General features: G+C 41.8%; 1 protein-coding gene across 1 annotated transcript; it reads right to left on the bottom strand.

The window, feature by feature from the left end:
• Positions 1–10,156: 10,156 nt before the first annotated feature.
• Positions 10,157–12,128, bottom strand: LOC147890023 (short-chain dehydrogenase RED1-like). The gene is made up of 3 exons (XM_087390948.1): positions 11,710–12,128; positions 10,948–11,107; positions 10,157–10,589 (listed from the first exon to the last, which is right to left on the bottom strand). Exons 1-3 carry the CDS (start codon positions 12,050–12,052, stop codon positions 10,229–10,231), a joined length of 864 nt encoding a protein of 287 aa, XP_087247074.1. The 5' UTR covers positions 12,053–12,128; the 3' UTR covers positions 10,157–10,228.
• Positions 12,129–14,161: the final 2,033 nt, after the last annotated feature.

The following is a 14,161-nucleotide window of genomic DNA, read 5'->3' as shown; positions in this document are numbered from 1 at the left end:
ATTTTAATTACAATTCCAAATAAAATATTACAACTCCAAAACGCAATAAAATTGAAAGCTCAAAAAGTGCTTGTATATACATATAGCACGAAGCTAAGCCACGTCATGTGGCTTCAAGTACAAAAAATAAGGAAGCTAAGCCATGTCATGTGGCTTCAAGTACAAAAAATAAGAGGAGTCTATATACAAGAGGCACGAAGCCAAGTCAGTGGCTTTAAGTACAAAAAAGAATAGTAGCACTACTTCTACGACTAATCCTCGCTGCCTTCCACGCTCCCTTCTACGATCCCGTCTGCGCTCCCTTCTGCACCTCCTTCCTCGTCTTCCTCGTCGTCTTGTGCATGGGCCTGTAAACAAGGGACAACATATATCAATGTATGAAAAATCAAATCTTTACTTATAATTTTGGCATTATTTAATTACTTTCAAATACCTGGGGGGCCTGTCCAGTAGCTCGGGTATACTGCTCCTCAGTAATCAACCCGTCATCATAGAAGTGCCTCCATGTATCTCCTCTGCGATGGTGGCGGTGGTAGGCTATCTCCACTGGAGTAGGGTATCTGCCCATGATCTCAAGCTGCATGACCGCGATACACTTTGTGGAGGGATTAGTACAAAGAAACAACCAACCTCCTAATAAACTACATAAGCAATATAATTTGAGATCGATACTTACAAATTGGGCCTCCCATGATTCAACACCCCCTGCTCCAAAATGCGCGCTTCCATATTCCTCCATTTGGATCCTCCGTGCCTCCACGTGCTGCAGACTGGGCTCCTCCCTCACTGACTTCATTGCCTTCTTCCACTCACGCTTCTGAGCGGTGTGGGGCGGGCCCCTTGGAGGTTGACCTGCCTCAAGCCTGGCAAGCTCCGCTAGTGCCTTCCTCTTAAGGGAAGATCTTTTATTGCTAAGTATCGTAACAATCTTTGACTTCCCCCATTTATCTGTGAACTGGTGATTGGGGGGGTTAGAATACTTAGAGCGAACAGTAGTGAGGGTCTCATCAGCTGACCTCTTTGGGTGGTCTTTATAGTGGATAAAGCAATCTCTATAATTGTTAGCAATTACAGAGCGCATGAAGGCCATGATGTCCTTCCCCCGCGCATCCATCAAGATGCCTCCTATCTGAGTGATATCATAATAAATCGTACCATCACCCAGAGGCACGTCTAATTCATCTGAATCATCCTCCTCCTCACTGCCACATGGCCCAAAGCACTGTGCCATGCATCCGCCACTGCTCTCCCTGCTACTACACCTGCTACCCTGTCGTGTCGAGCTCATACGCTGGCCACTCGTAGCTGGGGACTGCACGGGACTACGCTGACCACTCGTGGCTGGAGAACCGAGTCTCGACGGTTGGGGAGTACGTCGACGGCTCGCCAAGACAGAAGGACCTCCTGACGGCATGGGGGAAGGGGCATAAGACGGGATGGCAGAAGGGACATAAGACGGCATGGGGGAAGGGGCATAAGATGGTACAGGGGAAGGGGCATAGGACGGCTGTGCGGACTCCGCTGGGGTGATCTCAGGTGGTGTGGGGTGGCTCGGAGTCTATAGTGCCGACTCCTGGGGAGTGTTAAGGGTACCCGTCATATACCCGTATAACTCCGTAGGACTAGAAGGGTGCCCTAAAAGATTATATAAGTCCTTCCAAATCGATTCCCACGGATCAGGTGAGCTAGAAGCACTTCCTCCCCACATGTTGAACTAGAAAAAAGGAAACAAATCTATTACTTTGGGAGCCGAGAAGAAAGGGGAAGAAAAAAGAGGCTCTGTCAGAGCGCGTCTATAGACCCATCTGATTTGCACGTCTATAGACGCGTCTAACAGAGCATCTAACAATCCGTCTAACAGTCCGTCTAACAGTGCGTTTAAAAGCGCGTCTAACAGTGCGTTTAAAAGTCCATTTAACAGGGCGTCTGTGTGAGCGTCTACAGACGCGTCTGTGTGTGTCTGCAACAAGCCAGACACGCGGATAGACATGCCTATAGACATGCTTTTAGACGCGCCTATAGACGCGCTCCAACAGGCAAGAATACTAAAAAGTCGAAAAGGATGTTGCGCCCGACAAAAGAACATGTCGCTCATACCTAGATCCTGCGTTTCGTGGATGTGAGAAAGTACAAAACTGGAAAGAGCAAGCAAGAACAACTTCAAAAGGACTTACTTGGAAAAAGGTATGGAAGGATCTTTCTTTTCCAAACTTGTTTCTTCTCCTTGTTCGTACTCCTCCTCTCCTTTAGGCTTGGAAGCAAGTGTAGGTACGGTCCCTTTCTCTTGAGTGAAAGCTTGGAACTGTGTATGGGAGGCTCTCTCTTAAGCTTCAAATCTATGGAACTGCTAATAAAGAAGGAAGGAAGCCGCTCGCGAAGTTTAAGTAATGAAAAGAAAAGCAAAGCGAGCGGCGCGCGGAAAAGCAGGTTTAAAAGCCGCATCTATAGTCGTGTCTATTAGCGCATCTATAGTCGCGTCTGAATACACAAAGTAGATGCATCTATAGTCGCATCTATTAGCGCATCTATAGGCACGTTTAAATACACAGAGTAGACGCGCGTTTAGATGCGCCGATAGACGTGATGTTAGACGCGACTATAGACGCGGCGATAGACGCAACACAGAGTTTAAATTAAGCATTTGAAGAAGAGCAAATTTGGTGGGTTGTTTGTTTGTAGGATGTCTCCATCTTCAACAAGTAGCTCCAGTGAGGATGAATCCCTCCGTATCCACCATCGCGAAATGTGGTTGGAGCAAAAAATCAAATGTCTATGTGATCAATGTCGAGGAAACATGTATCGTGCACGCAGGATTACGCTCAATCATATCTCAAAGTATGGAGAATGGGATGTGAACGTAAACAGGGTAAGGGTTTGTAAGTTAAGGTTGATTGAGATACCTATGGGTGTTCATATGTTTGAGTTATGATCCTGTTTTAATTTGATACAGGATGCAGTGCCACACCCGCACATGTTACCCTATGCCTGTTGTGAGGAGGCGAAGCGTCGGCGATATGAGGTGGGATCTTCAGGAGAGACCGTTACGGATGCATGGAGTGATGGTGATAGTAGCCCTCTGCCATTACCTCATGAAGCCGTGGAGGAGGAGGTGTTTGATGATATGGTGTGAGATTTATATGTCCATCAAGGGAGGGATAATAGCATGGAGCAGGATGATCTTTTTACCGCAGCATCGACTCCACTATTTGAGGGGTGCACATTCTCTGTTCTACGTGCCTCCCTTGAGTTACTAAACTTGCAAACCATCTATGGATGGAGCAATGCAAGTTTGAATGCATTACTCAAGTAAGCTTTAAAGTAGATTTTGCAAACATGGTGAATTATGCGCGTGGGTCAATTACTCGAATGCTTTTCCTCATTTATGGTCTTCACGTGCAGGCTATTGTGTAAAATTCTTCCAAGGGAGAATAAATTACCGACCTCAAGAGATATGGCAAGGCAACATGTGACCTCTCTTGGAGGATTAGATTACAAGCGCATCCATGCATGTGTCAACGATTGCGTTTTGTTTCGTGGACTACATAAGGATGCAAGAGAGTGTCCTACTTTTGGAGAGGCAAGATATAGAGCAGATCTCAAAACCTTGGACGTGCCTCGTAAGGTATTGCGACATTTTCCCATAATCCCTTGCATCCAACATATGTTCAAGTGTAAATCTATTGCAGAGCTCATGTCATGGCATTCCTCCCATCGATCAACCGATGGCAAGTGGAGAACTCCCGTGGACTCTCCTGCGTGGAAGCATATTGAAGACACATGGCCAAGCTTCAAGGAAGAACCTAGGAGCTTGAGACTTGGATTGGGTATGGACAGTGTGAACCCATTTGGTCTCAAAAGCACGTCTTACAGTGTATGGCCAGTGGTATTGGTGAATTACAATCTTCCACCCTCTATGGCTATTAAGAAAGGACATGTCATGCTGTCCCTTCTAATTCCAGGGAAACATAAAGTCAAAAACCCTGATGTTTATTTGGAGCCTTTGATTGATGAGCTACAGATACTTTGGAGAGGTATTGAGGTGCATGATGTGAGCAGGCCTCCCTTGTCACGAGACTTCAACTGCAAAGCAGTCTTGATGTGGACGATGCATGACTTCCTAAGCTATGGCGAGTGTTCAGGTAAGCATTGCATTTTTTAATTATGAATAGGCAAAGGATGTGGCACCCTAAACCCACCTTCCACTCTTAATTGCATCTATTATTCAGGTCTCACTACATCGGGTTACCATGCATGTCTTGTTTGTGGTCCTTCGCTAGTTGCCTCACGGGCAGACGCATTGAATAAGGTCATCTATGAGAATCACCATCGATTTCTCCCACCTGATCATCCTAGATATGTTGCCCCTTGGAATGAAGTCCTCCCACAATCACTCACCGTGGGAGATTGGATGAGAATTTGGGACGGTTCCACGACTCCTCCACCACTTGGCATGAGCCGATAAGGATTTGTAACTATTGGCTGGAAGTAAAGATTGGCTATATTGGTTGAAAGTAAAGATTGCACGCTAACACTTTATTTTGTTTAGATACTCCATCTTTTATCGTTTACCATATTGGTCCCACCTCAAGATCAATCACCTGCTCGATCCCATGCATATCTTCAAGAATGTGGCATCTACCATTTGGGAGCATTTGAATGGGATACGAGATTCGGCAGGCATAAGGGAGGATCTACGTACCACAGGGAGGATGCGTGAAGCTTGGCCTCAAGAGAGACCAAATGGGCGTTTTTTTTTACCTCGTGCACCGTGGATGTTATCAAAGCTAGAGATGGCGACGGTGAAGCACGCTATTACTACAATTTGTACTCCCACTAGATGCATGAGGTGTTTGAAGGGAGCCTTTACAAAGAACAAGAAAAGAGGTGTAGAGCAATTATATGGCTTGAAATCTCATGATTGGCACAAGATGCTCCAAGTAAGTATTTTATATGCATAATATCTTTTTCCTTTCAAATTTGTGAGTGAATAGCTATAAGCAACTAATCAACCACCTCCTCGCAGGTTCAGTTCATACTACCTACTAGCATTTCACGTAGTGCATCAAAGGACGTGAAAGATTGTATTTACAAGATGGGCGAGCTTGTGAGGTATGTGAGCTCAAAGGAAATAGATCCCACCATGCTTGAGAATGCTCGAGTTATGTCAATGGAGGCGGTTTGTTTAATGGAGGAGACATTTCCACGTTCTATTCTCACAAGCCAACTACATCTCATAGTACATTTGGTGGATGAGATTGCTATATGCGGTACTATACATGCACGATGGTTGTTCTTTCTCGAGCGCTTCATGAAGACGTTGAAGGGCTTTGTGAGACAAAATGCAAGACCGAAGGTAGCATGGCCGAGGGTTGGTTGGTACAAGAGTCACTTGTATATATTTCTGAGTTTCTTGTTGATGTGGATAGCTCTCTCCCACGACTATGGAGAGATGATGAAGACCTAAGGATGACCTCTATTGTGCCTCAAGGAAAAGGACGCAACAAAGTAATAGACACGGAGTTGCATAAAAGTATCAACCTCTTTTGCGTGCTTAATAGTGATGTGATTAAAAGATGGGTGACAAGATACGAGGATGCAAAGGCAAGAAGACAAGAAGAAAGGGCCCTCTTTCGTACACACCACAGATCTCTGTGCCATACCCTCAGCATCTAAGAGCACTTCCAAAGGATATTCATGTGGATTGGCTACTTGATGAAATGGAGAAAGCAGAGAAAGACGAGGGGATGCATATCACAATGGAAGAATGGGAGTACGCTAGGGGATGCACTCGGGATGCATGAGCAAGGTCGGTATATAGAATGTTATGCATAAGTTAGGAGCTTTTTATAATTTAGATTGCTTATTTAATTGATTTTTTCTTGGTGTAGTGCACTATGTTCAATGCTATATGGTGTGAGGGCAAGCATTTTCGAACACAACGGATTGATGATAAGAGAAACACACAAGATTGTGGCATCATTGCTAGCTTTGAGGGAGCCAATGGAGCCATGGATGATTATTGTGGCATAATCCAAGATATCTTATGCTTGACTTTCGACGCTTCTTTGTGTATGTTTTGGATGTAAAGTGGTTTAAGGACGTGGTGGAAAGAGGCCCTAATGCAACAATCAAACGCCATGCAAGTGGCTTTGTAACTATTGACTCCACAAAGTTTTGGCAAAGTAGGAAGGACACGCTAGTACTACCGCAACAATGTGAACAGGTACTGTGCACACACATAAAAATACTCGCTTTTAAATATTTGATGCAAGAAAAGTAACATGATTGTATTTGTGCTTGAATTAGGTTGTCTATCAACCAATGGTGGATAATAATAGATGGTGGCATGTCATACCTATTATGCCACGTTCCAAAGTGATGTATAGTACATTTACTAATATGGAGCGTATGGAGGATGATCATGGCCATGGACGTAATGATGATCGTGATACAAGAGAGGAGGATGATCATGAGATAGGAGATATAGATATTGAGGCCGGCATTACCCATGAGGACGAGCCTACCATTGGAGATGTTGATTTCGATGAGCACATGAGTGGCACAAGTAGTAGTGGGTTGAATGTATTTGTAGATCTAAACACTTGTTTGGATTTTGAAGTAGATAGTTTGGCAAGGGTTGATCTCATTGAGGATGAGATTGAACCGTAGCCCCACAATTGATATTGGCAAAACTATTTTACATATTGTCTCATTCTCCTCATTTCACTTAATTCTTGTATATGTGGGCTTGCAAAAAATTATATGCTTTGGTAATCATGGGCAATGTTTGGATAGCAATGATGTACACCAAAATCTCACTTTCTGTATTCTCTGGAGTGCGTCTATTTATGCATCTAAATGCGCGTCTGAGTCTCAGTGTAAACGCGCAAATAAACGCGCAAATACATGCGCTAATAAACAAGATGTTAGATGGGCCCATATTTTCTCAGGTCAAACGCGCAAATAGACACGGTGATTTACGCGCAAATAGACGAGCGTTTAGCCGTGCCTATAAACGCGCTCGTAATTTCTCTACTAAAGCAACGCCTATAGATGTGCCCGCTATTTTGCGCGTCTACCAAGCGCGTCTATAGTTGCTTTGTGTTGTTGTGTCTCCTACCCAGTCTAGGTCACAACATTCCATTTATTGATGTGTAGTAATGTTATAATCCAATGTACCCTTCAAGTACTTAAGCACCTCCATCTCAAATTTTGAATGGTTCTTTAGAGGATGATTTGAGATCTTGTTGAGGAAACCAAATCCATAGATGATATATAGCCTAGGGTTGCATAGAAAAATTGAGGCTCCCCACAAGCTTCATGACTAGCTAATCTCAACAAGTGTTGATGTATCTTGAATGGAAAGTTGCTTTGTATTCATATCCATAGGAGAGACCACTTACACTTTGTCATTTTGAATGCCTTACTATAGCTTGCATTATGCCTTTGTTAACAAAATACACATGCATTTGGAGCTACATCAGCTTGTCTTGACTCCATCTCATAGAAATTTGTGCATGCAAAAGTTTGCTAATTGCATGCAATGTTTCCTTGATGTAGTATTTTTTTTATAGTATCCTAATTTAAACCTATTGTCACTATTAAGCTATTCGATCTTGATGATTTTATTGTACATATGATAGGACACCACACGGTCCACGTGTTAGTGCAACTTGTGGTGTAAAGATGTCTATCAAATAGACATTCTCCATGATGCTCAGCTAACATATCCTATGTGCACATACATTGTGCATTCAATAGTATATAAGATATTTTAAACACATGATTTCAGCCATGGATGATTCAACATTACAACCTATGAATGTAGAATTGCAATAAAACATGCATGCATACATGCAACATGATAACAACATGCATTTTGTATGCATGAAAGATGCCACAAAATTATTTTTCTACGTGCAATTGAAAAATGACGAAAAACATTTCCTTCAAGAGAGTCGAGGCACTTGCACCTAAGGAGTAGTCCCACTATAGCCCCTTACCTTGTGAGTACAAGGACCATGAACCACTCCAAGTAGGCAAGGCCCTAGGTGGGCTTAATTAGATAAGAGAGGAAATTACCTCCCAGATGCAAAGCATCAAGAATGGCTGGGTGTACTTGAGGTGTACTTCCTCTATAGGCAAGAGGGCACTATTACTGTTGATAATAGTATTATTACCGTTGATAATAGGACCATTATCAAAGGTAATATACCCTTCACAATTAGTAACATCATTAGTATCAATAGTCCAATTTCTTGTCAATTTTACCACCATTTGTACTTATGGCCTTTGCTAAGGATAGTGGTACTTCTATTGGCGGCACCTACTGGTAGTATTGTTTAGACAATTGGCAGTATATTGCCAAGTTCTAGTTTTTTTATATCAAGAAGGCTTTTCAACGATTGCATCCATTGTTGTATGAAAATGTTCACATACATAAATCATGCAAAATTGCACATGATTTCATGAATAGCAATCCTTGTACAATATGGTAAGATTGTGCTTCTCAACATGTGTTGTGGTATTTGCCCTTGTATTTTGCTCATTAGGGTTGGCATAGGCAATCTGACTATATATTATTGAAAGGGATTTGTAGTTGTTTATCATTGATCTAAGTTTTTAGATCAAGATGACATCATTTGTGACTTCAGATCTAAGATATACTTGGCAAATCATCAAGTTTTGACCTTTGATCCAAAGAGAATATTTTGACTTTTACTTCAAAGAGAAACTTGGCAATTCTATTTGGGACTCTCAAGACACCCTAATTTTCCAAACTTTTGATCAAGCTCTTTCACAAGAGTTCAACCCTATGATTCAAACCATTCAAGCTTACTTACCTATTCAATGCCCCATCTTCTCATTGTCGACTCAACAAAACTTTTGCTTTGGTCCAAAACTCAATAAGCAAGTTGTAACTTGAACTAAAAGCTATAGAGATGAAATAATTGAATAGTCATTCTTGTGAGTTATATGAGTGAATTGACTCCCATTCCTTACATGGATGGGGTGAAAGCATGCTTAAGAAATTGGGGCTTTTGGGCCATAACTATAAGATTCATTGCCAGAGGTTGAAGGGGGTATTAGGAGGAATGGAATGTATGTTCTAGTACTAGTCATCTTGAACCCATGGTTGATCATACGATATGTTTCTTGTCTTATGAAAGTCATATGAGAAATTGGTGAGTTGCACAAGAGGGGTACTCTTAACGTTCCTTCCAAATATGTCACCTCCACTTGCAAAGAATTGAAGGATGTATTAATTAGTGATTAAAAAAGAAGGGGAGAGATATAGTTAAGTGAAGGGATAAAGGAGTGATTAATGAGGATGCCCATCTTTTTATGGAGGACCCGCCTCCCCTCTTATGTACCCACATCCCTTGTTACATATGAGATTAAAAATTAAAAACCCTTATACTCTATTTCTTTCACAACATTTTCATGTAGCCTAGTGGCAAGCTCTTGTGAATGGGTAATGGATGGCTTGAGATCAAGTGCATTTTAAGTTATCCATTTGACCTTTGCTTGAGAGATACTCCACCTTCTCACCTAAGAAATCAATTGAATTACTCAAAGGGATTATAAATGAGCAAATAGTGGAGGAATTAGGCGAGAATTGCTAGAGGGGTATAAATACATTTGGTGTAGACCTTTGGTCAAATCAAGTATCTTATTGGAATGGAAACATAGCTCATGTAATGGTGGTTTCTTCTCACAAAAGCAATTGGTTAAAACCCCTCAAATGTGTAACTATTGTGAGTTGCAATGTTGCTCCAAAGGGCTTTAGATTTACCTTTAAGAAACATTACAATGTTAAAAAATGAAGGTAAATATTTATTTATACATGAATTGGTCAACAAGTGAAGCTTAATTTAGGGTTTGAGAAGGTTTTGCTCCATTTTAGAAATAAAGTGTATAAATTTTACAGTAAAATAGAAGTCAAGGAATGTTTATCTCATTACCCAAACATTTGATTTGGATTTAAACATTGTTAAATTTCTTCAAAAAGCTTATGAAGTTTAAAGATATAGTGAGTTTGATCACTAACATCATCTAGTTTTAGAGGGGAGGGTCTGAATTGGTATGTGGAAGACAGAAGCAGCAATTGAACAAAGTGCAAAATGGTAAAACTGACAAAGGATCCAGCTTTGTCAAATTAGCTATCATCTTTCACTTTGTTATGGACTTTTAGTAATGCATGGATATGAACTCATCGAGCACTTCTTCACATTTCTTTCTTAGAAAAGATCTGCTTAAGTCCGAATTGCCTCTCAAAATACCAGTCCCTTAGCCAAAGGGGTGTATAGTACAAGAGCGTATAAAATGTTGAATGGTCACCATAAATGAAGCAGTAGGGAGGGTTCTCTCGTAAAACTGCATCAATAGTCTTTGTCACAAACTCGGCTGTTGGAGTAGAATGTGAATGCTGGGAGTACCTGGTCCTAGCGCTGACAGCTTCCTCATAAGGTTTATATATCTTGAGATTCAGACTCTCGAATATAGATGCAGATCTTTTCCCAATATTGGATGTCACAGCTCCTGGTGTCACAAGAACAACTTGGACTCCAAACGGCTTCAACTCAACCCTGAATGAGAATAAGCGAGTTTGTAATAGAAAGATAACACAAGGCTCTCAAATCATAGCAGTGAATTCAAGAGAAAAAACGGAGTGGTTGCAAGCTACTTCCAAGATAACACTTTGTTTGAATTCTTTAAGCACGTCTTATATTTCATACTCCTAAAGTGTACTAGTATTTGTAGATCAACTACCAAAGCACTGTAAGCTAAGTGTATAAGGTCTTGAGCTCCTAATCACAACTAAACTTCAATGTAAGAGTGGAGTTATATGAAGATGCTAGCAAAACCTACACAGAGTTTTGAAAAAATATATACTACGTCGTCCTCGACACAACAACCTGGGGTAACATGGTTTACAAAGTATACCTGAGGCTGTCCGTCAGAGCATGAAGTGCAACCTTAGATGCCGAGTATCCTCCAGACCAGGGACCAGCTGCAAAGCCTCCGATGCTTCCAACGTTTACAATCTTTCCCTGCCTTGCCTGCACCATGTGCGGCACCACAGCCTGGATCAAAGCGACTGGACCTGTTGGCAACATTTCCACATTTTAGCAATCCTATCGCATGAAGACACTTCAGCACCAATGAAAAAGACGCATGTTCAACGACACAAAAGCTGCACTCGTCCAAATCGAGTTTGCAACACCGCAAGTACTAGCTGCGAATCGTCACGGATCAACGGCAATAAAACCCTTCTTCAACGCTGGAAGTTTGCAACACCGCACCCAATAACTGCGAATCCTCACGGAACGGCAATGAAACCTCTACATCAACATGGCAAGGTATACTAGGAAATAATTTGAAGTTCCAACTGGGCGAGTTGTGAATCTCCCGGGAAATCCTGTAAGTGCACATCACTAATTCTCTGGAAAAAGCCTCAAGAACTTCAAAAAGTTGCTACGAATCTTTCACTAGAAGGACAGAGACAATCCTCTACCACAACACCGCAAGTTCTTTCAGAATTGCAGGTTGAAATGTGTATACGTAGCTCTGCGTCCCTTAAGCTAACACAGTAGAAAAGCATCCTCTATGATATCGCGAGATCACCCCCCGCCCCCGCCCCCCCCCCCCCCCCCGCCCGAAAAAACGCCCGATTCGCTTTGCAAAGCTCCTAGTGGGAATGCATACCAAAGAAATTGGTTTTAAAGGTGCTCTCCAGAAGCGAGAGCGGCAACTCGGCGGTAGGGGCGATGCAGGGAACACCGGCGTTGTTGATGAGGATATCTATGCGTTTATGGGTGGCGATGACGGAAGTGACAGCGTGGGAGATGGATTCGGGAGAGGAGACATCGAGGGCAAGCAATTCGATATTGGGGTGTTGGAGAGGGAGGGAAGCCATGGTGGAGGTGGAGCGGCTGGTGGCGACGACAAGGAAGCCACGGGAGGCGAGCTCCAAAGCGAGGCCATGGCCGATGCCACCTTCAGAGCAGCCCGTTACAAGAGCCACTCGCATTGTCTCGTCGCGACCCATTTCCAAGTGAGCCTTACTCTCTGCACTTTTTCTCAATCAGAGTGGAACAATCCATGCACTCTCCACACTCGTTATTATCAAGCTGCAAGTTTCTTTGTTTAAAACAACGTGAGTCAATCGTTTTCACGACACGTACTTTGCCCTTGAGCTCAGCAACGCCCTCAACCTTTTGACTTCACCCAGCCCTCTCCATTTTTTCAACGATAAACATGTGGCCTTTGAAATTTCGCCCTCCATGGTGGCCAAAACTTCAACCAATCCCTCTCAAATTTTTCAAAGACATGTGCTCTTTAGTCTCCATCCTTTGAAATTCTTGTCATGGAATTTGCACCAAAAGTCTAAGCAAGGAAGCACATTTTCTCTATTCTCATCCCTCCTTTGATTCTACGTTCCTCATACAAAATGTTAACCACGTGAGCATGAAAGGTCTTTGAAATAGTCAAACTAATAATTGAGTAATGCATGTGCTTTGATTAAGTGCTTATGCAGATTAGGGTGGGTAATCTAATTTGGCAAGTGATCATTTTTACTGTGGTTGTTGCCCTTTTTGTAATGGGTTCTCGATTTGGGTACATGGTGTACCCCATTGAATGTATTTTCCTCATGGGGCATGTCACTACAAGAGATTAACCCTCTTTCAATGCTTTTATCAATGGAATTTACATTTTTTTTTCAAAGTTGGAAAATTTTGGACATTCTCATCATTATTAGCATCGAAACAAAAACATCGATAGTAAAGATATAAATTTTTCCAATGGAAAAGCATCGTAAAAAACATTAAAAATCCAGAGTAAGTTTCGATACTAATTCTGATGCTACATTCAGCGCTAGTAGTCTACATATCTTTATCGACATTTTTTCAACAAAATTTTTGACGATGGTAAATATTCCAAAGAGTGTTTCGATAAAAAATTTGACACTATTTTCGACATTGGTAAACTTTTAGAGAGCATTTTGATGGAAATATCGATGCTTTTTTTTTCCAATTTATTTTGGGCAAAAGCTTCCCTTTCCCTGATTTGCCAAATATGCATGTGTGCGTTTGCATTGCGTGTTCATGCACGCACGCCCGTGTGTGTATGATTGAAATATTCGATGATATTTTTTTTTACTTTTTTTTTGGGGCAAATGCTTCCCTTTCCCTAATTTGCCAAATATGCATCTGTGCATGCATGCCTGTTCGTGTTCATGCACATGTGTGTGTGTGTGTGTGTGTGTGTGTGTGTGTGTGTGTGTGCACATGTGTGTATGAGTGGGTCAACGTACGTGCATGTGTGCCTTTGTGCCTATGTGCATGTGTGTGTATGCACACACGCGCACGCGCGCGCGCGTGTGTGTGTGTGATTTGGAGTAGCTTTTAGAAAAATATAAGGAAGATGAGCTCTACAAATTGAGAATTACAAAGGATGAGGATGCATCAAGGGGAGGGCTTGTGCCTTGATAAAGAAAGGGCATGCACTCTCACTACAAAGGATAAAGCATTGTTGCAATGATACCAAGTTTGAGGATCAAGGGGAGAGACAATGGAGTGCACAAGTGATGATGATTGTACACTATGTTGTATTATGAATAAACAAGAAATAAACTAAGATATATACATGTTCACTAGCCCTATCTTTGTGGTGCAATTCGCACCATTCTCAACAAAATCTTATTGAATCAAAAGACCATGCACACATCAAAAGTATGAAACCATTTTATTTCCCAAGGGGTGAAGTTAGTTGTGTCTAGTCAGTAGCAACCATAGGACACCAATATGCATTTAAGTTATGTAGCTTCCACACCTGCAAGATGTTCCATGTAACACCTAAGCTGGTATAAAAAGTGACCTTGATGAAGTCATATTAAGGAGATCCTAGGCTCTCTCCTATCAATCATCATCCTTATCATGCACACCAGAATATAGAGTTAATCCCAATGTTTTCCATGTCTATTTTGAAGAATATATACAACCCTAATGCATTGGCTATAATTGAATTTACTTCCATGTTTGTTTTCATAGGATAAATACTACTTTATTGTTTTCTCGGGGGGGTCACTCATCATATGTAACCCTATCACGTGAGTTCAACAGAAGGACATTTTTTATATCTAAATTATACAAAAGTT

This window comes from Dipteris shenzhenensis, chromosome 19 (genome assembly GCF_047967505.1).
Source record: "Dipteris shenzhenensis isolate YYH24624 ecotype China chromosome 19, Dip_SZ_1.0, whole genome shotgun sequence".
Lineage (NCBI taxonomy): Eukaryota > Viridiplantae > Streptophyta > Polypodiopsida > Gleicheniales > Dipteridaceae > Dipteris > Dipteris shenzhenensis.
The sequence above is the reverse complement of the archived record's forward strand: the minus strand, read 5'-3'. Positions and strand labels throughout refer to the sequence as shown.